This window comes from Macrosteles quadrilineatus, unplaced genomic scaffold (assembly GCF_028750875.1).
Source record: "Macrosteles quadrilineatus isolate MER2022 unplaced genomic scaffold, UCM_ALF_1.0 Scaffold_11__1_contigs__length_5352618, whole genome shotgun sequence".
In the NCBI taxonomy this organism is placed as follows: domain Eukaryota; kingdom Metazoa; phylum Arthropoda; class Insecta; order Hemiptera; family Cicadellidae; genus Macrosteles; species Macrosteles quadrilineatus.
This window is the reverse complement of record NW_026542604.1, coordinates 2,094,246-2,120,970: the sequence shown is the minus strand read 5'-3', so window position 1 is coordinate 2,120,970 and position 26,725 is coordinate 2,094,246. Positions and strand designations below refer to the sequence as shown.

The 26,725-nt window shown below is 34.6% G+C and overlaps 1 protein-coding gene across 2 annotated transcripts in view; it reads right to left on the bottom strand.

The window, feature by feature from the left end:
• Positions 1-417: 417 nt before the first annotated feature.
• LOC129004828 (organic cation transporter 1-like) overlaps positions 418-26,725 on the bottom strand; it is a 44,505-nt gene continuing 18,197 nt past the window's right edge. For both annotated transcript variants that reach the window (XM_054433474.1, XM_054433475.1), the window contains exons 3-12: positions 15,782-16,017; positions 8,483-8,586; positions 7,365-7,519; positions 6,202-6,361; positions 5,752-5,887; positions 4,670-4,874; positions 2,990-3,121; positions 2,237-2,418; positions 1,397-1,569; positions 418-846 (exon numbers count right to left, since the gene is read on the bottom strand). In XM_054433474.1, the coding sequence (XP_054289449.1) occupies positions 684-846; positions 1,397-1,569; positions 2,237-2,418; positions 2,990-3,121; positions 4,670-4,874; positions 5,752-5,887; positions 6,202-6,361; positions 7,365-7,519; positions 8,483-8,586; positions 15,782-16,017 (1,646 nt within the window). In that variant the 3' untranslated portion in view covers positions 418-683. The remainder of the gene's footprint in view (positions 847-1,396; positions 1,570-2,236; positions 2,419-2,989; positions 3,122-4,669; positions 4,875-5,751; positions 5,888-6,201; positions 6,362-7,364; positions 7,520-8,482; positions 8,587-15,781; positions 16,018-26,725) is intronic.

Below are 26,725 nucleotides of genomic sequence, written 5' to 3'. Positions count from 1 at the left end.
TAGACTAACTTAGTCAAGGCTTTACATTTAATCAGTTCTCCTACTCAGGTGAGGTGTGAATCATGGAAAACTTCAAAGATAGTGAGTGACACACCGATTTATAATATTAATGTCGTAGCCTTTGAAGAATCATGAATACTTTGTGGTCAGAGGTGATTTCCTACAGTAAATTGCCTCAGTTATTGGACTAGCTGCTTGTAAATAAGAAAATAAAGAGGATGAGAGGAAATGAATGGCCACACGCTGAGGAAATCAAACCATGCTCTGAGACAGGGCCGAACTGTGGCTGAGGGGGCACCGCGGCTATTTGTATTAAAATATGCGAATGCGACTATTACTGCTGGGGGGAGGGGGCGCCACGACCACGTTTGCTCCGGGTGCTGCCAACTCTAGGGACGGCCCTGCTCTGAGAAATCAAGGACTGGAGGAGCCTGCAAGGTGAAAGAAGATAAAGGCAAAGGGAGAGTTTGAAGCAAAGTGTTGAAAGAGAAGCTAGATAGATTGGAAGGAGTTGGAAAGAAAGAAGTGCAGATTTTACTGCTGTAACGGGGGTTGAAGACAGTTGTTGAAGCCTTATTCTCCAGTGGGAGTTATTGAAACCATATCAAGCACATTCTTGTAAAGGGCAATGACCAGTCAGATTTTGTAAAAAGTGGCATTTATTACGACTATCACTAAGTGCATTATTGCTTGGTCTCAAGCTCAAGTGAGTTCTCTGCGTCAAAGTCTGTGATGATGACTTGGATGGGAGACACAATTTCTAGAAGTTCATTGTCCGTGGCGGGGGCTCCGTTGGGCAGCTTGGAGTTAGAGTGGTCTTCAGGTGCATCTGGGGGTCTCCTGCGTCTGCAAACAGTGTTTGGTGAAAGTTGTGGGAATGAGAGACGATTTGCCAATTATCACTGGCAGGAAGCAGATTGTGGAAACCAAATCAAGTGGAAAACAGCAGAATTCTTTCCTCAAAATAAATAGCGGTATAAATATTTTATTTGATCTAATATTTAACACTTGAACTACAAAGAAAGGTTATACTTACTACTAAAGATTACTTAACACTTGATTACTAAAGAAAGAAAACTTGTTAGTGTTAAAAATTAATATTATGTAAATCGTAGATTTCATGACAGGTACTGAATTGAGATGCCATTTGTCACTTGCTATTAAAATGTTATAAAACTCAACATCAACCTCGTTATATAGTAACAAGACCAGTGTTTGGACCGTTCCCTTAAAAAATACCTAACTGATGGAAATGTACACACAAAAAAACCTATATTTTCAACTGGTATAAATCAAAACGTTACTTACTCTAAAAGTAAAAAAACTGACATGTTTTTCTGTAAAAACATGCAATATAAAATAAATAGCTAATGCCAATTCGTAATAACTGGTATACCTGCGCTTGGACGTTATAGAGCACAAGCTGAACGTGGCTTTTAAAGCCTCGCCTTCAGCAATAGTTTGGGGCAGATGAATGTGAAGTGTCTCAGGTAGGAAGACAGACACTGCAGCCCCAGCTAAGGACAAAGTGCCCATCACAATCAGGGGCATAACTCTGCTGTACCTCGCCTGAACAAAAAAATCATGTATTGTTATATAAGAGGTCCAAGACAATGGATTGAGCATCCTCTATGAAGGACAAATTGTTCCTAATTTATTTATATTTTTTTGGAAATGCTTTGTGCTACTATTTATAAAATCTAGTTTCTAGATTGGTCCATTCTTGTAAGTTTTATTTTATTTAAGTTTTTATTTGAACTTTTTGTAAAGCAATATGATTTATAAAATTATTAAAATTACACTTATTTCTAGTAAGGTTTGCACTGGCAGTTGTCCTTTCGAAAAAAATGGAAGCAAATACACCTTTCTGAATTGAACCTTCTACAGAGACTTTATCTTTTTTAAATCCTTAATTGCTCAGGTAAAATCTTTCTTTTTACTTGGATGCATCTTTAATTTTTATGATTAGGATCATCACTCCTCTAAAAAAAGACAAAATATATCTTTTTATTTAGCTGCTTATTTCTGATACTATTAGTGTGTTAACAATTTTTTTTAGAACTGTGCGCATAATAACCCATGCTACCCTCCCCCCCACACAACTCCCACACCCCCCAAGCCCACACACCCCCCCCTCCCAAGGCCACACTCCCAAAATGAAACTACCCCACGGGTGATGAAGACTCTTAACAAAAGCATATTTTTCAAGTGGTTCCAACCAACTTAATGAACTCACCAAGTTGACAATGTGAGGGAAGCTGAGCAGTCCAATGCCAGCAATAAAACTTCCGATGCCCATAGCTTGACTGCGGAGTACAGTGGGAAGTAACTCCCCAACAAAGACGTAGAACACTGCGAAGGCGGCCGCATTGCCAAACTTGCCCACCATCGCCAGAGAGACTGTGACCCACACAGCCTCTGAAAAGAGTTAAAGATTATTAAGATTCAATTAAATATTGGTTTGTTTTTGTTATTGGACCAACCCTTTGAACTCCGTGGATAAATAAATGATTTTAGTATGATGTTATGAACATATAAATCAAATTTTTTCAAATTTTAAAACAACTTTTTGGTGAACACACACACACAAAAGTAGGCTAAGGATAAGCAATAAATAGCAAAATTCCTGATTTTTGATGCAGCTTTTAAATATTGAAATAATTGACCCGTCCTGTAAACTGCTACAATTTATTCTTAGATGGGTCCCTCCCTAGCATGGTTTTGAACCTTCAATTTTAAGTGCTGATTCTCAAAAAAAGCCTTAGACTTCTCGGCCTTTGAACAGAAGGTGCTTATGTTATAGCTGCATATGAATGGTGATCTGTGTACCGTTGTTACTGTCTAAGATAATTTATTCTTTAATTAGGAACATATCAAGACTTAAAAAGCAGGGAGAGATGATGTTAAGGCCAACTTTTATCAAGATTTAATCAATAATCTATTAATTGGCGACCAAATCACCTAATTACTTAGCATCAGCTGTACTTACTTTCAGGTACAAATAAACATGAAACACAGGCTACTCCTCCAAGCAGCATTGAGAGACACAGAACAAGTCTGCGACCGTAATAGTCCATAGCCCACCATGTCAACACATAGCTGGGGATCTCTATGGCTCCTCCTACAAAAACATCGACAACAATGAGATTGTGGGGATAAGTTTATATGAGCAAACATCGAGAGGTCCCTCTCACACAATCCCTATACGTACCCATTGTTACCTGATCCATAAAGACTATGTGATGGAGTCCTTCTGTTACAGTAATAAACACACATTCCAATTGTTTTGATTTTGAATTACATAGTAGGGTGTGATTTTCTTACCGTATATATGTTTTTGGCTACTGTAACAATTCTTTTAGTTTTCTTCTTCTTAGTATTTCCTCTCCTAGTTTTAGATACTAAGACAGTTGAGATGACATAGTAGATGTGATAGTTTTATAAGGAGTTGTAATTCAATTTGGTTTGGTTAAAAAATTGGTGGAGTCCACAAATATGATATTGAATACACCACTCTGTTGTAGGCTCAACTAACCCCATTTTTTTAAGACAGGAAAAAGATCAACCTGAAGGTAAAATGTCTAGTTTATCTCTAGGATAAAAAACTATATGAAATGAAATGAAAATCCTTTATTTCAACTGGCAAAGTTAGGTTCGTGGCCCTTGCTTATACTTAACCTGCATTCATTTAAAATATGGTAATATAAAACATTATACAGACAAACAGTCCTTCAAAAACAATTCTTAAATAACAAAATTAACTAACTAAATGACTCACACACTCAGTCAGCAATCACACAAGCACCAAAACAGTTCTATGACATGCCAACCGATGCCATACCCTTTGAGTACAATCTTTTTAGTGTACTCAAACCGGGGACGATCAAGCATTTTTATGGAGAAAAGTAGGTTGTTCCAAAGATGGCAGGCAATTGTGATAAGGGATTGTTATATGATGTTCTCCTACATGAGTAGGTAAGGTGCAACGTATAAGATGCAGTGCGTGAGCTACTCCAACTACCTTTAGCTACAAAGCTAAAGTCACTTTAAAATTTATTTTGTGATCTATTTTGTCAGAAATGAAAAATGCTTACAAAGTTATTTTAACTAACCTCTGATCATTCAATTTTAATATTTTTGATTCAATGTAAAAAGGTCACAAAGCGTAAGAATTTATAGGTAAATCTCAATCAATGATTCTGTGAGTGTTGCAACATACCAGCAGGATTTACAGTCATGATATGATGAGGTGAAGCTTTATTTTGTGCAATGGTAAGTAAGGGAGTTTGTAATCTCTTTAGTAAATGTATTGACGAAAAAACATTTCTACAAGATTTTAGTGTTGAGAGAGTCGGTCCTAAATTTCTTACTTTATCACAGTATGCTAGTGCAGTTATGTTAACAGTGATCAAATTTGTAGCATGAAAGTCAATTGAGTCAGTTTTGATGACAGATTATGATTGGTTTGGTTTTGTCACATAAATGTTATTATTTATAATGCTTAACACAACTATAATAATTTATAATAATGTTAGACAACCAAATTATCAGAGAGGACTTGCCAATACTGTACTACCTAACTTGCCTTATAAATGTCCAAATTTCTAAAAATAGTGATGGTTATTGGCTTTTTGTTAGGATAACGATTAACCACAAAGATTAAACCAACCTATGAAAAAAGCGAGATAGTCGCTTACGCCCAGGTTGGTAGCATTGTACGAGAGGCCATTGTAGACAACAGCGTTAGCCACCCAATCAAACGAGAGGATGAAGAACTTTGTGCGTATGTTCGGATGTCTCAAAATGTCCATTGGAGTTGTGAAGTCAGAGGTTGGCTTTGAAGGCTTATGCTCTGCCAAACGCTCACTCTCTACCTAATAGAATAAAGAACTAAAAATTTGGGTTATATTAAACTAGTGTTTTGTATATTTTTATCATCACGTATTATCAGCAAATTCTTCTTGACAGGACCCTACATAATTTAAAAAGATTACGGAATTAAAAGCAAAAAAACTGAGACTCTTGCCGCTTCCAAGTTCTTAGGGATTGCCATTCTAAGAAAGGTGGCAAATTATAATCCCCAAGGTAGGAGACTGTTCTACATATCATAGTATACAGTCACAGTAATTAGAAGTTCTTACTCTATGCACTTATGGATACTTTTGAATGCTACTCAGTACTCAATAGCACTGTTGAGAAAAGTATTGAACATTATTTTTCATTACCATATCAAAAAACTTGTAAACAACATGCATATTTTTGTTTATTCAACTGAGTATCAAGAAAAAACCGAACTCATAACGCTGAGTTTCCGTGCTTATGTCACAGATAACAGCAAATAATGCAACAGCTGATCCGTCTGTACAGCAAAATCCTACAACGGTTACTACACCACAAATGCACAGAAAGTTAACGTTATGTAATTTTGCCGTGCAGTAGTGGGAATAACCTATTTTCTTAGCTCATTTTACGTTTAGAAAGGGTACTTTCGTGTGTAGAGAAATAAAAAGAGAGATTTCAATATCCATTAGTTTTGGTAATTTAAATTTTATACATCAGATACTATGGGTGGAACTATGTTGTAGCTCAACAAGAGGTTCTAAATTACAGTTCATGATCAAAAAGCAAATAGCTGTTAGTCATTGGAAGTTAGAACGTAGCTCCCAAGTAGTTCTTTGCTCTAGCCACTGGACCAGTAGCACCTCTGACCTTACATGTAAAACTATAAGGATTGAAGTTGTACTGATTTACCTGCAATGTCCTCAAAAAGTTAGGAGGAACAGGTTTTTTATTCATCTTGGCCATTTTCTGAACAATGACTTCTGCTTCATCGATTCGATTTTTGCTCAGCAACCATCGAGGAGATTCCGGAGTGATCCAGTAATAACTGTAATAGGCACAAGACTTTCATAGAGCATTTAATTTTATTAACAAGAATAAATAAAAGTATGAGAAATCATTTAAAGGACATAAAAAAACTGAGAAACTAGAAATTAAAACAATATATTTAGAATGTAGATAATAATAAAGTCAACAGGAGACACAAAGCTACATTTTGGAGATGACACGGAAGAAGAGATGAAGAATAAATCATACATCAGCTTAGCTTAGAGCAGTCTTTACATAAAATAGTAGCAGTTTATTGTATAATTTTGTTTTAAGTATTTAGGTATTTTTTTATGGAACAAATGTTGTAATCACCTGAAAAGCAGTAAGAATGGTACAGATGTGGCGAGCGATAGAGTGAACCAGTGGCGTAGGAAGTACCCAAGTAAAGCTAGTAGAGACATCGCCATGGCAAAGAACATGCATATGACCATCCCAGCGAATGTGCGGTACCTGGGGCCCATCATCTCTAGTGCTGAAACAACGTGTGTATGCTGATTGAATGATTCAAAACTCTTGAGAGGTTGGTTGCCTCTTTTAATCCTTTAATTATCCCAGCATCCACATATGCCTCAGACTTGTTTATTGGATGTACCGAACAAAGTTGAAGATTAATGTCTGGGATTAGTGTGCTTCTGATTAGTGCTTGTCTCAAATTCTGAGGGTTGCTGGTTTGATCCCAACTGGGTTGATTATGATCCCTTGTCATCGGCCTGTCAGACAAAAGATTAAAGCTAGAAAGTGACAAGACATTCCTCAACAAAACCATTGTGACTAAGCCACTCTAACCCTTCAAACAAAACTAAAACTAGTAATAGCTATTTACTTTACAAGTGTAGTAAGAGCGTTTTTACATCACGCAGGTGAAGGTTGTGCAACGAGCGGAAGCGAGTTGCATAATTTACCTAAGTGATGTATAAACACGCTCTTGCGTAACGTGTAACGTACAAGATTTTACCTGACCCGACAATATACAGGAGGTTACGAACAATATTAATCATCCATTTCACTCATCTTCTAACAGGAACGTTCATTTACAAACAAAAGCTAGGTTAGGAAAATTCTTCAAAACATAACAAAACAATAAAATTCAAGAGCACAGCTGATTTCTAGCGTTGAACGTCGTTGGCTCCATAGAGGTATATTTTTTAAGTTAATCACTCAATGTTATTTAAATGGGTTTCATTACATCACCGAGTGAGTTTTTGATACTTTACATCACTCGAGAAGTAAGGAAGTTGTATACATCACGCTTGGGATAGGGAAGTTTAACATGGCGGGTTAGGTAAAAAATATTACTCCCTTAAAAATCATGCTTTATTTATACTAATTTTATAACTGAAAATACCGTTGAGAAATTACTTTCATTCTACTAATACAGAGTTTTTGTTAGGCTACTTATAAAATATCATCCAAGTGGTGATGAGAATTCTCTAAAAATAAAAATTTGAAAAACAATTCAAATAGCCATAGCATACCAAGAATGAAGGGGATCTGGAAGATGGCTGGAAAGAAGAGTCCGTTGACTGTTCTTAAAATTGTGTAGACGAGATAATTGGGTGAGAACGATGTAGCAATGGATGAGAACACCATCAGGAACAGGATGGACAAGAAAGCCTTGCGACGGCCCCATCTGGAGACATTACAAAAGTCAGCGTTTTACCTTATCCTATTGGGTTATGAACTTTGAACAATATTACTAGGATATAATCAATTTATATTTATAAAATATATATTATTATTTAATCCTTATAACGTCTTCTCAATCAGAGGTGATACTCCTACGGGCGATTCGGAGATGACTTTATCGTCAGGATGGACAAATGAAAACATTTGTGTAGTACAGTATCCAGTGCCCTTAATAGGGTAGTCCAAGTAGTCCGTGTTTAATACCGTATGTCTAATGCCATATATTTAAATTCATTTTGATCATTTTAATAACGGTATCTTTTCATTTTGACAATTATTGTACTGTAATTTTTTTGGGGTAGGGTAAAATCTAGTATTTGTATGTCGTATTAGTTATATTAGGTATACTGGTATTAAGTTTCTTTGTATTACCTATTATTAATGTGACCGAATGTGGTGGTATCAGTGATGACATCAGACATCACTTAACGCACTCGTCTAGATATCAGACATGACCATTCCAAGGAAAGTTTGTACGCGTTTTTCCTTACTTAGGCGAATGGGTTTTTTAAGGGCCGCACCTCTCCAGGCAGAATGGAAGATAGGATTTGGTCCTAATTCAGCTTGGTTTATAAAGCCCGAATTAGACGGTCATTCAAATAAGTATTTAAATTACAAATCTTGTTTTTATGATATTTTTAAAACAAACTCATTAGGTAGATGGTAAAAGAAGCCAGGATACAGGTACGTCACCACACAAAAAAATGTTGGGAACTGCTGGCTAAGTACTTAGATGCAGTAAAACTCTAAAATGAGACTGTAAAGTACCAAAACATTGATTTGTAAATTAAAGAGTCTTTAATTAGCCATTAAGTCTTTCATGGTTGTGCTTATAAATACACTATAGACTTTGAAAATAGAATAAAGATAATAGAAATATTATATAACTAAATACACACTCACAAACCTGTCTGCTATCCATCCAAAAACGACGTTTCCCAAAAGTGAGCCGACGTAGAAAAATGTAGTTGATGTGGAAACCCACCAGCTCTTGTCACAGACTAGATCTAGCTGAACAAACATAACACCTTAGACACCAAAATACAATCCCGAGAAAAATATACACAATTGTTTTATACATTGTACAAAAATACAATAGCCCAAGATAGGACAGTAGCCACTAAAACAATTAATAAATACTCGTTTTATAAATTGATTTTTCATCTCATAATAGACATCCATGATGCCTTATAAATTTACTATTAAAAACCGTAATTGTAACACTTTTTAAAATTTGGATTATAAATAAGTTTAATTTTTTAAAGACATCAAACCATTGACTATATGGTACTATATGGACTATATTGCACCATGATATATAAAAGGGCCTTCTATATTTGAATAGTCAATGATAAAATTTAATAAAATCAGCATTAAATAAAACAAGCTTCTAATTTAATTGAGAATCATAAATACGATTGATTCGGAGGTTGATTTGATTTTCTGTAAACAAATAGTAGTTAAGTTAAGATTTTGTAGTTAAAAAGTAAAAACTAACTAATATATTTGACTATCCAATAGTGAATGGTAATATGAAGTTTTTTTTTCATACTGCAACAAAAGCAGCTGTTTTTCATGCATGTGTTGTGGGTATAAAGTAGCTCTTTTACTCCATAGGGAGTAAAAAGCATTATTAGTCTCTAGCAAAAGTCAGCTGTTGTAAACCTTACAAAAATTTATTGTAAGCAATCGCATGGTTCAACATTATTTAACGGGCAATAGGTGTATTTTCAACCAAATATAAGTTACAACAGATTGAGCTGTAGACAAAGGTAAAATCTATTTTTAATTATTTTCAACTCTTGCTCATTTTTTTACCTCGGCTTCGCCTCATTTGTGAAACTTGAGCTTGGGTTGAAAAGAGTCACTTTACGCCCTAGTGGTGAAATATACTATTGTTTATATTATAGACGGTATCAAAATTGCAATTTAAAATAATAATATGTTGTTTACAAAGGGATTTTTTTAGCAGTTTACAGATTTGAAGCTTATACTGTACTGCATTATCATTGTGTTTTTTTAAGATTATTTTATATTTCTATATATAGGCTAAGTCAATTAACATAGGCTACTGTGCAAATCAAGAAAACGTTTGAACTAACTGTCCCTTTGTTGTCTTCCATTAGTAAAGTTCTGATAGGTAAGTTACATGGTTCCCCTACAACTTTGCTCAACCTCCTGTTGGCAGCAAGTTCTTTGTCAATTTTTTTAGATAATATCCAAATATAGTGGAAGTATACAGTACAGATCATTATCACCACTACAGTCCACAAGAATTGTGGCAAACAGTTTTGACCGAGAAAGAAAATTATGTGAACTAATATAATTGTTTTCTCCGTTAAATTTTTCAGATTTGTGAAGTCATAACTCATCTAGTTCAAATTGTTGGCGAGCTTAAATACCTCATTGGGCAAAAAAGGATGCACCCAACTACAGAATATCTATTAATTAGATCAAATCAATAGCTGATATGGTTTATTCAGTTATTTTGGAGGAAAATCCATTGTTTTTCTCCATTATCTCTTATAAATACATACAAAATAGGGATTTCCTAAATAAAAACCATCATATAATTTTATGATGAAACTATTTTTTTGAAAAAAATGTTAAAAAAACTAGCACTTGGTGATTTGTTATCATAAACAACTCAACATGTAATGTGAAGCTTAAATCTAACATTTTACACAACATGGACACAGGAATAGGCCATACATACAATCGAATGAGAAAGTTGACCTTTTAAAGCATCATAATATATTATGTGTTCAGTACCAGGGCCATAAATTTATTCGGAGTTACTGACCAGTACAAATATCTGATATCATATCTAGAGCAACAGGTCTCATATAAAGGTTGTTTGTACAGCAACAAACAACTTGTCTGCAGCAGTGAGATGTTGCTTGTTAGATAAATAGTAAGTCACGATGTTATCAAAATAAAATGTTATGTGGTGGCTAGGTGGTGCTAGCATAACAAAATCAGAACTTCTCCCATTCGATCCTGAGAAAAGTTGTTTTGTGATGATTTAAAACTAGACCCAAGTGTTCTTGATCATTGATGGGCCTTTGATAATCACCCTCGCTAAAGAAACAGACAGGAGCCCAACTTAGCCAGAACTAAAGCTACACAAAAGGCGTTTCACCAGTTTCACTCCATTCTACACTCTTGATTCACTCATATTCATGGCTAAAATCCACAAAATTGACGAGATCGTGTTTCTGTCTCAATATGTAACTATAATGAATGATAAAGGTAAAAGAAGGTCAACTGTTTGATCTGAGAAAAGTCAGTAGCTTTTTTATAGTTTTAAACCGTACACTACCTACCTTTGACTATTAGGCTTTTAAGAGTTTTAAGCTTTTAATACATTAACTTGGGCTAATCAAGAGCATAGTGAACATAAAATTGAGAGATTAATTCCTTATGAGCTTATAACTTTGTCTCCCCTATTCCCCCTTGTCCTTGACCCTGTAATTGAGTGTGAGAGGCTATTGCTGTCTTAATTACCACATCATCATCCATTATTATCTCATCACTTGGTTTTGGCTGACTCTTTTATGTCTGCATTGGATAATGTTGGCGTGAAATAAAAGAAAAATTAAAATTGAACAATAGCTTTTGAAATAAATAGGGTGTACGGGAAAACCTATCAAAGTCACAAAGACTAACTTTTACAGAAACTCGATTTTATATAGTCTTTTAGGAGTCTAAAACTATTTTTTTTAAGTTCAGGGCATATTATGTGGCAGTGAATACATTTTTGTACATATCTTACTATATATTTGAAAATTGTTTTATTTTTCGACAATGTAAAAAAATATATAAAACCCACTCAAATGCACCTAAATTCGCTACGTGTTGCAAGAAATATAATACACCCACCTAAAGTCGCTAACATTAGGTTTTTAAGATTAACATCAGTGACTATAAAATTGTGAGTTTTATAATTCTTTGCAATGCATTTTGTTGCCCCAAATTACATTAAATTTGTGATATGCATATACCTCCCAAATGTGCAATCAAACTGTAGAAAAACTTGTTGTTTGGTGAAATGAAATGCATAACACTCACTGCTTGGTGAACAGAAAAAGTGAAATGAATTCAAATTGTTTACAAAAAAATAATGAAGAATATCATGTGCTATATAGCTATGGTAAACGAAGTAAAAAATTAAAGTAAAGTGTGTATGATCACTCGGCGTTCAGATAGAGCTTCAGTGGGTGCGACTGGTTGGTCTTGGGAAGCGACCATGGTTGCTGGACCACAACCGAAATGCGGATAAAGTTGCGGTCGCGACGGTGAACTGGTTCTCTTGGACAGCCACAGCCATAACCATAACCACACATACTGCCACCGGGCTCCGCGGTACACTGGGAATCAGCTGATGACAACTTTAAGGTTGATCCATAATCCCCAAAGTACTCTTGAACTTATGAGAAAACTACAATTCACGCCCCCATAAACCATATACTTAAAATGTTCGTCTTGACGAGAAACCTTGCGCAAAACTATCCATTATTTCATTAATTGCCCTTTAAGGTCGTAACTCCTTTCTAAAGGGAAATTTTTGTCTACCTAATGTTAAAAATACTTATTTGTTTGTTATTCTTTCAATTTATCACCTTATTAAAATGAGTCGTGATTGTTTGTTTGTATTACTGTACAAGGTATTTACATCTGTTTACATCTGCTTTACATCTGTTTTGTTTATTTCAGCTTAACTTAAACAATCAATAGTTTTATTAATACGGGGAAACGAAGTCAAACGGGGTGAATCCCGTGGGTAACAGCTAGTTTATGGTAGTTAAAAACTAATTTAACAAAATGAATGAGTTAATTAAACAATTATTGTTAATTTTTTCCCTGACATTAACAATTTATAAAACCTCTACTCGTAATAAAAGAGAAATTATGGTTAACTCAAACAACAGGCTACGTAGAAAAAGCACATCAAATCAGGTTTCGGATTTTAAAATATTATTAGATGTTTACCTACACTCAGTCAAAGGCTAGTGTAATTTGATTCAAAATAACAACCAAAAGATAAGTTGCTTGTGGCTATGATAAGTTAAAATATTATCTTCTCTTCAGTTTAAATAATGCAGAAAAGTACGAAATCTACCATGGTTCGTTAAATATTTTGTTATCTCAAAATGTTCAAAGAAGTAATTAGTGAAGGATTAGTTAGCAAGGCGTATTCACTTTTGCCAGGGTGTAAACGGTGTTATTTCTCTCTGGAAATTAGGCCAATCTACCAAATGGACCGTTCATTATTCATTGTGTAGTTTAAGTAACATTATCTGATGAGCTTGGCGCTACGTGTACTTGCGTGGAGACAGGTTTATACATTGTACACTACTCAGTAAATTAGTAGGTAATTACCAAACACGCGACAAGTATTGTACACGCGTGTCTACAACTGTCATGAAACTCACATACAGACATACATACACATTCTAAAACTATTGCTTTCTAAAATATTAGCTTTTGATGATACATCATTTATTGCATGTTGCTATTTGAGATAGGGACTCAACTTAGACCTATATTTTAATCGATATTTGAATTAAACACGAGTTTCGGATGAGTAATGCTTTGAGTTTGTTACTTATGGTCTATTGGTACAAAACATAGCCGGAAGAAAATGTTTTTGATCAGCTTGAATCCAGTTTTCAGTTTACTCAATGCGTATTTTTCTTTATTCCTATACTGTAATTAATTAAAGATAACAACGCCTCCTGTAAAAAGAAAAAGAGCTGCGTATTTTAGAATGAAAATTAATGGAAGCTCAATAATCAAGGTAGAGTGATTTATAATAGATTAGCTTTAGGTGATATGATCTCTACAGCTTTGTTTCTCACAAAGATTGGCCGCTTCTTTAGCCAGGAACATTGATTAGATGTACAATAATCAAGGACTACTGGGCTTGATATGTATACTAACTAGTTAGTTACATGTCTCATTATTGAACAAGCGAATCTCTCCTGGCAGTTATATGGCTATATTATTTTGGCCAGCACTATCACTCAGATACCAGATATGTTTAACTTTACATTACTGTATATTAAAGTTTGAGATGGGGACGCAGGGACGCGTCTGATTTTTATCAAAATATGAGTGAGAAATGAGTGATGGATGATTATATTGCCCTGGTATTTGACTAAATTCTAATGTTTCTACAGGGAGCTATACCTAATACAGTAAACTTACAAACTAATACAGTCTTACCTAATACTGTAATTAGTTCGATCCTGAGAATTACCAGTAGATTTCTGATGGTTGTAATCTGTACCCGGCACTCAATCTTAGGGTTTATTCTAGATATATTTCTTCAACACATATTTCAAGTCAAATTTTCGAGAAACATACAATAAATTAAGAACCATATTTTTACTATGGACCAAAAGATCTGCTAACTGTTTATCGGTGCTAAATACAACACTTTTTATTTACAGCGAAAATGGGAAAAATAACGAGCTAACATCAATTTAAAATTCCTAATTGGTCAATGAACATCAATCAAAATTCAGCTCTGCGATTATGCGTTTCATCCGATCCGAGTAGTTAATTCGACATCGGATTGGAACTTGCTTCCATTCACACTCACGCTAATATATTGCTTTCGCAAACTGATAATACAGGTTTGTGTGGTTGGCAGTATGCCTAGCAGCTGATTTACATAGTGGCAACAGGTGGTCTGTAGATGGAATGTTGCCTTAGACGGAGTTTTATTCATTGCTTTGATTAAGTTAGAGGGACGGATTTCTAGATTACACCATTGACATACATTCGTAACAAACTCTAAAATTATTCAATGGGGGTTTCTGTTAGTTTTTTACCTCTCCAACAAGCGGTTATCGTTATACTGCATTGCAGACGTTGTGGGGCTAAAGTAGTTATTTTTATCTCTAGAGCAAAGACGAATTAGCTTAAGTCGAGGACACAGGTTGTACTACGGTTTTCCTACAACATTGCTCCAAGCTACATTTTCGAAGCACTTACTTAGTTTTGCCTTGTAAGGAAATACGGTTTGGAGTTATGCTTCACTAGTCACTATACATATCTTTCGTAGCAGTGCCTCAGCCTCTTTTTGGAGCAGTGTTAAGGCATAGCATTCTTTTCGGAGCATAGTTTTTGGAGTAATATACATTTTGAAGTAATGCATTTCTGCGTAATTCCACGATCGGTCACGCACCTTAGGTCTGACCTACTACCAACTACTAACACCCATCTCTTGCTGGGAGACATGTGGATAAACAACGGCCGTCTCTCCGCTCCGTGACGGTGTCAAATTGTATAACAGCCGCTATTATTTCATTTGTCATATTGTTTTGGGAGGAGTCAATCCCCATGCTTACTTTGATACAGTGGACAACGTTTTACTTTGAGTTGCCTATTCTTTTTCAAGTGTGATTCGTAAGTGTGATTTTACTTTGTTTAGTAGTTTCACTGAAAGGCTGAACATTAAAACAACAAGAGCTAAACATTATTATTGAAGCAAATATAACAGTCAACATTTGAGTGTCTGAATCGTTATGATTATGAGTTTTTTCCAGTATTTTCCAGTTCAAGTGATCGCAACGAATGTTTAAAGGAACTGCCCTAAAAAGTGCAATGGCGTGGTCTTTAGTAAATATGACTGACTCTGACTGAACAATACAAGTTATAGTTAGAATTTAAAAAAACCCCAAATGTTTATCCCACAAATCATGAAACTATGTTGATTTGGTCAACATCGTTATAGCCCTAAAATAAGTTTTATTACACTTACTTGACATTCACGTATACCTAATTTTACGTACATATTGGATTAGGGTTCTCGAGGTGTTCTTATTGGTGTCAAAGACCCCTTTAGAAGAGCAGATACGTCATAAAATAAAATGGCCGTGTCTCACGTGGAGCATATAAACATCTCGCTATATGAACTTCAGTTTTAACTCGGTCTTCATTTTTATACATCAGAGTACAATGAGCCTTGTGATGGTACATTCTTAGTAGGTATTACAAAAATATGTTTTTGTAGCGTTTTTGACATAAATAGTCTTGCTAAAGTTGTTTAAAGCTGTATGAAATCTATGGGTATAAACTACCAAAAGTATAACATTTTGAGTAACCGAGTAACTTACGTTTGGCTATTACTGACTGAATCTCTTATGGATACTGAGCGCAATATAGAAAGTGTAATATTGTTGTCACGGATACTGACCTCTGTCACAAGAGTGCTGTCATAGTCCCTGTGGTCGTAGTTCCAGCCATGCGGACACTTGACCGTGGGCCACTGCGGGTCAGGGGGAGGCAGGTAGGAGCCGTTGTGAAGAGACAACCAGTCGGTGAGGTTGACATCGTACACGAGGCAATGGTCATACTTCCTGGACCCATCCTCCAGAACCTGTGAGGGAACTCCGACGAACCTCTGTTGCTCTGGCGATAACGGCAGCCCTCCTGTAATCCAACATGAAAATTTAAGAATTAGGTCTACTACGGTTATGGTTACGTTACTACGACAAAAGCCCGTGATCTAACAAATGAGAGCTAACCTAACTGGAACCCTATTGCGCTGGAGTTCTGAAACATAACAGGCCAACGATAAAACAATAGTCACTCTGCTTAGTAAACAAGAAAAACAATCTTCCAGTATCCAAAAGGACATTTCCACGACTCTCTTACACTCTAGAGTCAACTTACTGTGGCTTCTTCCTGTAAGACAAAAATTTAAAGTGAAGAACAGTCAGTCACTCTGTTAAGTAAATAACAAAAAATGCTTATCTTAAAACATCTGAGAGGACATCTTCACGACCCTCTTTTTCTCTGGAGTTAAGGGCAGTCTTCCTGAAAATCACTAGTCAAAGTCTAGAAAAAAGTCGTTCAACTGGGTAAACAAAAGCAAAAGCCACGAAATGTAATTATGTAAATACTTACACAGATTGTTGTATTTATTTACAAAATCAAGTGGACTGTGAAAAAACATACATAAACCAACATGCCAAAATTAATGCCAATGGTCTGGGTTGCCGAGTGGTTACAGAGCTCGCCTTTAAATCGTTTCCAGACACGGGTGCCATTTGTCATTGTATTAATGATGCTTTCTAACAAATATGTCCACGGTGGTGGCATTAGTTGGTATAAGACCATTGGCGTAGAAAACACAAAAGAAAAGTAATTATTCTATGTTTGAATCGTTCTCGTATTGCTGTAATGACGAACTTGTTTAAAATGTATTCATACCGTATTCATCCATATTCTTACTTTCGTTGAAGCCTGAAACTATAAAAGTTTACCCTGGTCGTATGGTACAAGCAGGAAGGCATTGGAGATGTTACATGGGCTCGCTATTTATCTTGTTTATTGATTTGATTGGCCCAATCACCAAACAACATTCGATAAGCGACGCGGGCGAGTCTAGAGAAGGCGAGTGGTGCTGATAACAATCACATTCTCATATCAATATTGATCGGAGGAACTGTCAACAGATAACCAAGACTGCGTCGTTTGATAATATCTCATTTATAATCTGGTACGATCGTATATAAAACCGAAAACACTATTATTATAAACCTAAACTTTTGTGGGTTTACAAAAACTTACTTGGACTTTTTGTGAACTTGTTCCTTGCACCCGAAAAACATATATAAACTTAATACGAAAATGCGTTTGTCTGTATGTTATTTTATTCAAATCATAATCTTATATATTAAAAACACTTTGTTTTTCTTTTCCAACTACGTTTGGCTCTTCTACCCGACCGATTTTCATGATTGAGGTCTCAAATTGATATGCACTCACAGATTTGCCATCAAGCATCGGCATATATTTATCTATAATCCCACTCTGCTTATACGTAAACGAAATTTGCTCCCCATGTATTTCTTATGGGAGTTAATTTTGGTTTTTCTTTGCCGAGTTCGTTTGGCTCTTTACCCGACCGATTTTGGGTGAGGTTCATAACTCCAAGTTTTCATAACTCCAAGTACTTTTAAATACAACATTTCATAACTCCAAGTAAAATTATGTCCAAGTAAATTAAAACCAAAATATCATAAGACCAAGTTTCATAACTCCAAGCGTTCATAACTCCAAGATTCATAAGTCCAAGTTAAAATAAAACCAAGTAAATTAAAATACAAAATTTCATAACTCCAAACGTACAGATTTGCAAGGACCACAAGTCCAAGTTTCATAACTCCAAGGGTTCATAACACCAAGTTTCATAACTCCAAGTGACAATGGGTACAGTCCGTGCAGGAAGCGATAACGTACGCACACACACGCACCCATTACACACACACATGCTGGAAGAGAGTTTCCGATGTTGGCGAGACTATTCGAAGTGGTGCGTTCCCTGTCGCTTTGCACGTTCGTCTAAATTGTAATACAAATAGTGAGAGGATGAAATTTACATATTTAAATTCTGCGTAAACTGATGTTTAATACTATATAAATACAATTTAGTTCGTGCAGATGATTAATGTTTAATAATGGAAAATATGAAAAGGTTGTTCAATGTAAACATGAAAAAGTAAGTGAGCGAGGATTTTTGTTATTTTTTGGTCAGATGAAAACTTTCAGCGAGAAAAGTATAGATAATAAGATGTTCTTAAATTTTTGTTCCAAACATTTTTTCGTAAGACTTTTAGTTTGTCCAGTAATCGACTTAGATGACCACCACGAGGTATGAATGAATTAGTTCACGCGCACGGTATTTTAGCAATTGCCGTCTTCCAACAACAATATTAAGGAAATACAGTATTAGTTCACGTTTTAAAATTTCTAAACTATGAAAAATATTTAGTCTTAACTTCTTCAGCTGTATGTACGAAATTTCGAAATTTTTTCTACATAATATTCGTGATGCACAACGCAAATAAGTCGTAGTGCCTTTTTTCCACTATTTTTCATCTCCTATTTTTCGGAAAAAATTTACACAGGATTAATCCACGTTAAGGTTTCATCTTGTAGCATTCATTTGTAAATATAAAATTTGATTATAGTTACAATTACTTGTTCCCTCATAAATCTTTATTCCGTAACAAATATGAGAGTGTATGTTAGCAAAGTAAATTGTACGCAAAATGTCTGTAGTGCATAATGGGTTTAGTAAAAAAAATACCATATTTAAAATTTTAAAAATGCTATCTAGATTTGTATGATCCAAACAAGCGGATATAATCTATAGATAGGTCTAAACATTTGGATTTCGAGACTAAATTATCATAGAAATAGGTTTTTGAGTAAATACATCTATACCTAATACCAGATTGTTTTATTTGAGTTAAATAGAAGGTATTTATCATTTAGGTATTATTGAAGTACCTTAATGAGTTAAGTACTTTAATATAAGAATTGATGTCGTCCAGTGGTCAAAACTCGACCACAATCCAAATAAAATATGAACTTATCTATATTCATCCCACGCTGAAAATCAAACATGTGATGATTGTGTACCAGTCTTCAATTTGTTTTGATTTTCTGTATATTTATCGTTGTTATTGCGTCACCAGAATTTTAACCCATAATCCAAATGTTAGTTTTTTGTTTGTGTTAAATTCGTTTTCGTACTTATTTTTCATCAAATTGTCTGTCACAATTTTATTTGTTCAATTGGTGTATTTTTTGTTTAGTTGCAATAACGTTAATTATATTTACCTGAGAAAATGCAAAGTTAAAGACCTTCTGTTGTTCAGATGATTTTTGTTTCCCTTAGCATTATATGAATAATAATTAAAAGCCTTCAGGTAAGGGGCTCTTGGATATTTTCATAGGCTATTATTAAAATTGCTTGACTTTTATGAAAACATAGATTAATGTCATTGACGTACCAGATTTATTTGGCTTTAGAGGGCTTTCCTCTGCAATGATCACAAAGTTAAGTCCATGTTTCCTAATAAAATTTGTAGCACTTCGGCTAACATCCTCGTTCATAGTATGTAGGAAACTGAATCTTGTAGGTGTTCTTCATTATACAGGCTAATGACGATAGTTAATTCTTTAAAAAAATATTATCTCTATTTCTTCTACTAGGGGGCGTTCTATGACTTTTAATGTTTCAATAATTTGCAAATGGGTTCTTTCTTTTTCAAAGATTTAATTTTTGTAGGACGCTTTTCTTTGAAATGCAGTTTAAATATTGACAGCAATTAAATTATACAGCTGATCAAAATTTAAACAATTATGATCTTCATAAGGATAACATGGGAACCTTCAAAGCCACTGGGGTAGAGCCCAAGGGACTTTTTCAAATCCAGTTCAAGGCCAGTTTGCAAATCTACGTGACACGCTCTTTCCAATGACACGTCAATGGATAAAATCGGTTAAGAAATGACGGAGGAGTTCAACCGACAAACTTCGTGTTCGCGTATTAATTATATAGATATACGTATCACGTTTCGTTTAGCCTACAGGTAGGAAATGTCGCTCATTACGAAAATCTATATAATTAATACGCTACATGAAACTTTGTCGGTTGAACTCCTCCGCCATTTCTTAACCGATTTTATCCATTGACATCTCATTGGAAAGAGCGTGTCGCGTAGATTTGCAAACTGGCCTTACATTTTTGAAAAAGTCCCTTGGGCTCTGCCCCAGTGGCTTTGAAAGTTCCCATGTTATCCTTATGAAGAACATAATTGTTTACATTTTGGTCAGCTGTTTAATTTAATTGCTGTTATTTATTTTTCAATTCAATGAAACCCATCGAGTACATTTATTTACTATTTGAGTTTGTGTAAACATAACCTCCAAGACGGATTTTGTTAGTATGGTTGTACAGTATCTTAAATTTGTGTATTTATTTATCGTGAAGACAGAGACTCCAAATTGGTAACCATCATCCATCTCGTTTAAATCACTAACTAAGGACAAATCGTCATTGGACATTTTGAATCAGCATACCGGTAGCCTAATAGGCCCAATTATAACTTAAACTCATCAAGATCTACATATTTCAAATTTAACCTTTATTCCAAATTTACACACACATTTATTATATACAGTACAGCATATGAGTTTGAACGAAGTGTGTATTGTCCTCTGGGGCTCTTAAAATGAAGATAAAAATCGGTTCCGGGTTTAGGTCTTACCATGAGATCTACGGTAATAGATTATTCCCTATTATGGGAATTTCGTTAAAAGTCTCAATTAGAGGTGACGGTATCCCTGGTTTTATGTAGTACATAGTACCTGGGAACCAAGCCATGACAGGGTAGTAGTATTAGCTTATTTCCATTGAACCCCTACATTGAGTAATCTTCAGTGTAATCTTTGCTCAATAGTAACAACTGGTGTTTTCCCCTTTGTACTGCATTCGTTAATTTGCTCGTAAAACCTTGGTGAACATAACAACACACTACAACTTAAAATAGTTCTATTAGTCTATGGTCATGGTTACTTGGAAACCAATGAGGCCAATGTTAAAAATTATAGACTTTCAATTCAATTTTGTTGCGTAGTTAGTTTTTTGCTAGCAGTTTTAACTGCAGTAAACACGTTTTTAGGCCAGATATAAATTATTTATCAAATTAGAATGAAATCGTATTGGCCGTTTTCGATATATAGAGGATTAACAACCATTAGTAATTGAACGGCGCAAAGCGAAGCTCTTATACTACTCTCCTCTTTTTGTTTTACAAATACCTCCTGAACGGCTGAAGCGATCTACACGAAATTTAGCACGATCATAGTAACCAACCATGGGAATGTATAAATCTTAAATGGTACAAATTGGACCACAGTGCTTTTCCCTACGTGAATTTTTTTTTTTTTTTTTTTTTTTATTTAACATGGGCCTTATGGGTTCATTGGTTGCTATGACTTTATTTGCGAGATAACACTAAAAAGATAAACAAGAATTGCCACATATGTTAGTCAAAGAATCGTTTAAAAACTACATTACCGTATAGGACACAGAAAAAGGGAAGAACAATAAGATTAATATCATTGAGCATAATTTACTACAAAATGAAAACAACCAATAATTATGGTCGCCGGAATAAGGCTGAAACACCTTTGACTTTCAATAATCTAAATATCCATTACATTTTAACCAAATATAAGCCTACCATTGAGTTATATTTCCATTTAACTTGCAATTCCAAGTAGGCTTTCCATTTCAGTGAACTATACTTACAATTAAATAATGCAGACTTTGAATAGGTACTGCAATAATTAGGACTTCCATTAATATGAACCGAAGATACCACTGAGTTTAGATGCTGCAAGTAGACATTCCATTGACGTGAACCAGAATAACATTGACTTAATATACTGCGAATCGGCACTCCGTTTATGGGAATCAAATTAACCATTTCTTTGGATCCTGCAAGTAGACAATTTATTTACGTGAACGATATGTACCATTGAGTTTGTATACTTCAAGTAAACAATTCGTTTAAGTGAACCCGACGTATCATTGACTTTGAATGCTGCAAATAGGCATCTTATTTATGTGAACCAAATGGACCATTGACATTGGATACTGCAAGTAAGTTTCTCATTTTTGTGAAGCTGGCGTACTATTGATTTAGGATACTGCTACTGCAAATAGACATTTAATTTATGAGAACCAGATGACACATATATACTTTGAGGTAGACAATACATTTAATTGAACCAGACTTGTAATTGACGTTGAATAACGAAATTAGACATTGCATTCATTTGAAACAAAATATATACTAATGAGATTGGATACTGCAAGTATACATTTCATTTACGAGAAACATATGTAACATTGACTTTAGATATTATTTGATTATTATGTCTGCTATCTGCTCAATGTTGCAAGCAGACAACTGCATTGTACACTTAGTGTAAATTACCTGAAATGTAAAGTTAAAACTGTGAAACACAGGAACGTTTCTCATCCAAAGTCCCCGTGCGATCACTAGTGTTCACTTGGTAATACATGTGTATTACAAAGTATAGGGTGTTTTCAACTCCCGACGTGAGTGTTAACGTTTCGTAAAAAGTACAAGTTCCTGTATAAGGTAATGTTGTTCTTTTTGCGAAAGACTCTAAAAGTAATGAAAGGACATTTTTTATTTACATTTATTTCGATAACAAACAAGTGTTTTTGACATATAAATAAATTTGTTTGCACAAAACTTGTGTGTATTACGATCCCCCCTCCTAAAAACTGTTTTTTTAGTAGTACATTTTAGGGAAAAATAATACCTTTACCATTCACAGACATAATATAATCTTTTAAAAATTATATATTTTCCGGGTAGTACATATGCTAGTTATTCAATATCAAACAGTTCAATGACAAAATACATATTTTTTAATACAACAAATGGTTTATATGCAAAACTTGACCAAATACACACACAAACTGCAGTTGGTAAAAGAAATATATTATTTACATTGTATAACTTAAAATAAATAACTCTTTCATATTGGAAACAGTATACAGTAAAATAAAAACAAGCCCATGGGGCGTAGCCCAAGGGAAATATGAAAATTAAATGATATTATATTGCATTGTCTTCCATTTGTGGGCTATGTTTCAAGTTTCAAGTTTCAAGTCTCTAGCTCATTGGGAAGTTAGTATAAAATTGATTGCAAAATTTGTACCGGACAAGAAAGCGAGCTAATAAAAACGTTTTAATAAACTTAAATAACAACAAAAAATGTTATTTACCAATTATTAGTGTTAATACAATTATAACAAATATGTAATAACGGGGTGTCAAAAACACCCCACGCGAGTACATACGTTAGTAAAACCCGCGCGAGTAGTTAAAGGTTAAAGTACCTTTAGCATAGAAGTAAGAAGTATAGCAATTAATTAATCTGTAAGTATATAACAAAATTACATAATCGTTTGACAGGCGACGGTAGGTATATGGATACAATGATGCGGCAAGGCTGCTGACAGTATTACAGCGGAGCGGACAGCGCAGGAACTTGTGGCGCTGACTGTACTACACATTCCACTTGGAGATATGAGACTCCACTCAACTTTTGGAGTTATGACACTCTGGTTTAATTTTTACTTGGACTTATGAAACTTTGGAGTTATGATATCTTGGACTTATGAAACTTTGGAGTTATGATCACTTGCACTTATATTTTTCTTGGAGTAATGAAATTATCCCTTTTCGGGTACTTGTAGTTTTGAAACTTTGGATTAAATATAATTTGGAGTTATGATCTCTTGGACTTATGAAACTTTGGAGTTATGATCACTTGGAGTTATGAAACCTTGGAGTTATGAGATGATCCCCCGATTTTCATGATTGAGGTCTCAAATTGAAGGTATGCACTCACAGATTTGCCATCAAGCATCGGCATATATTTATCTATAATCCCACTCTGCTTATATGTAAACGAAATTTGCTCCCCATGTATTTATATGGAAGTTAAATTTGGTTTCTCTTTTCCGAGTTCGTTTGGCTCTTCTTTCCGGCCGATTTTCATGATTGACCTCTCTAATTGAAGGTATGCACTCACAGAGTTGCCATCAAGCATCGGCATATGTTTACCTAATGTATTTCTTGACCAAACAACATAATTTGATTATTTTTGGAGTTCTTACTTAAATTTAAGGTGTATTTCACCAGTTATATAATTATATAATCCTATATATATATATATTGGTCTAAGATCCTTCAGTGAAATACCGGCTTTCATTTAAGCTATTAGTTTTTCAAATCGGACGAGTTTCAAGGTTTCAAGCAAACGCAAGGTAAACAACAAACATTAAAATTATTTTTCATAAGGTAATTCTATGATTAAAAATTAATAGCTCCAGTATTGTTCAGGTTTTTTTTATATGTTTTAGACTCAACATAATCTATAAATTATAGGCTTTAATTTGAGATATTGATCGTTTGAATCAGTTAAGCTCAAGATACTCTATTACTCAATCAAAAATCATTAATTTGATTATTTCTCGGATATTACATTTATTTTAACGCTGCGGAGCAGCGTGGGTCCTCTAGTAATAACATAACATCTGTCTAAGTGGCAAACATGAAAATATTGCATTATTAATAAGTATGTTAAAGACCATATTTTAGTATGGTAACATTTATATGTATAATAAATTTCACATTTTTAGCTTTTACCATTTCAAGGTTGATTTTAGAGAATTTGAAACTAAAATACCTAATAATATATTAATTCAGAAAGCATTTACCAAATATATTTCATGGCCATCCAATGAAAAGTCCACTTACGGAACCACGAATCACAAACCAAAATCAAGCAATGATCGAGTGGAAGATAAAAGTGTTTACGTCATCACAAACTGAGCACTTCTCAAGTGACTGCTATATTCTGGAGCAACTGAACAACATAATATATTATGTACACAAACCTCTCGTTGTTACCTATAAACAACAGCCACTCTCACATTTGTTTAACCAACAGTGGCATTAGGGCGCTGGTTCGATATCGTGAATTTCAGACATACCCGTGATTCACTTTAGTAAGTACTGTATAGTTGTATAAAGGGTCTAGCGAAACTGCCTGATCCCCTATGGCGGACTTGTTTCTTGAATGCAGACAAATGCATTTAATAAGAACCACTAATTAATTATTTCAATATTTCTTAGATATTCGTAGATGAAGCGAAATCCTTGAATTGGATAACGCGACAAATAATTTGACTAATGAGGAGGAAATATTTTTTTTACATCGGAAATAAACAAATGCCTTAAAAAACAGAAAGAGGAGCAAAACCACCAGTGATATTAGTTTTAGTTAATGAATTAAATCTTTTTTCTGACTTTTCGTAAATTGATCCAAAGGTTCAATATTGGTTGAAATCCATCAACCCTAAATGATAGGTCATCTTTGGTAGCATTTGTGCTTGATAATCTATATAGGAAAAAATATTATTATAAACGTTACTGTGACAGACTCGATGCCATCTTTACATAACATACAAATGTCAGAAATGCTGACACATACAAAGCGTACACGTACTGCATTACACTATCGATAAGCTGACTCATAACTTTTTACCAGAATCCTTATCGTAGTTGCTCAAGAGCCAAGACCACGTCAACCTTCTTGCCTGGATCATTAATGTTAGTTCTCCGTGTTAAATTGAAGAACAAAACTAAAAATCGAAACAGCGTCATCACAGAATACCGAGTAAATAACTAATAACTAACTGTCTACTCGTCAATATGGGGCAGTATTGGGCAGTGTACTGAGTAGGTGATAACTTCTGTTTATAGTTAATGAGTAGGTAACTTCTTAATCAGCATGTAAGGCCTACCTGTTGTTGTACTTACAGAGTACGTAAAATAAAAATGAAATGCGATTTATTAGACTCCTTTGAATTCCCAAGTCGTATAATTGATGAGAAAACAGCTTATAATGCTAATGTTTACCTAGCTTTATCAGGACTTGTGTAGCATTCTTCCTGACCAAAAGAACAATGGTTGAGCCAGCCTTTTATTAAAAGCCTAAAATAGGTCACAAACCGGTGGATAAATTATCAAAAAGAAAGTATGGTTCAAGCCACAAAAATAAACAGCCATTACAAGTGACTGTCAGAAAACTAATTTTTACCTGTTTCATTGTACAAAACGGTATAGTTTTAAATTTGTGTAGCCTATTTAATTTATTACATTACTCTGTGTACGGTTGAAATTCCAAAGTTACCAGTTTCAAAGACGAGACTTGGCCAAACACACGCACGGGTAGAGATCTGGCCCAGAATAGAGATGACTTACGCTAAATCCGAAGATATTCTCATCGCTCTTGTTATTGTAAACAGCAGGCAACTTAACAGATGGTTTGTCAGGCAGTAAAACATAACTATCGCTCTATGAACTAAACCAAAACCCGCCGCAACACTGCAATGCGATAGCCCTGGAGATAAATTGAGACTTTGTGTACCAAAGAAAATGTGTGCATACAGGGTGTCCCACAAGGGGTTTGGTTTTATATTACTTGACCGTTTATGTACAAAAATCTCAGAAACTTTACAAAATGTATAAACATATTTTGTGAAAATGTCAGCTTTACATGTGTAGAATCGAAATGGTGGCATATTGAAATCCATACCAACTTATTTTAATTCCTAAACAACAAATTGAGTCATTACCTGATTTGATTGCTGCGGTCCATTTTTGGGACTTGATGTTAAATCGAAGTTTCATTGGAAAAATATTGCTTGAGGCATACAAACGTAACT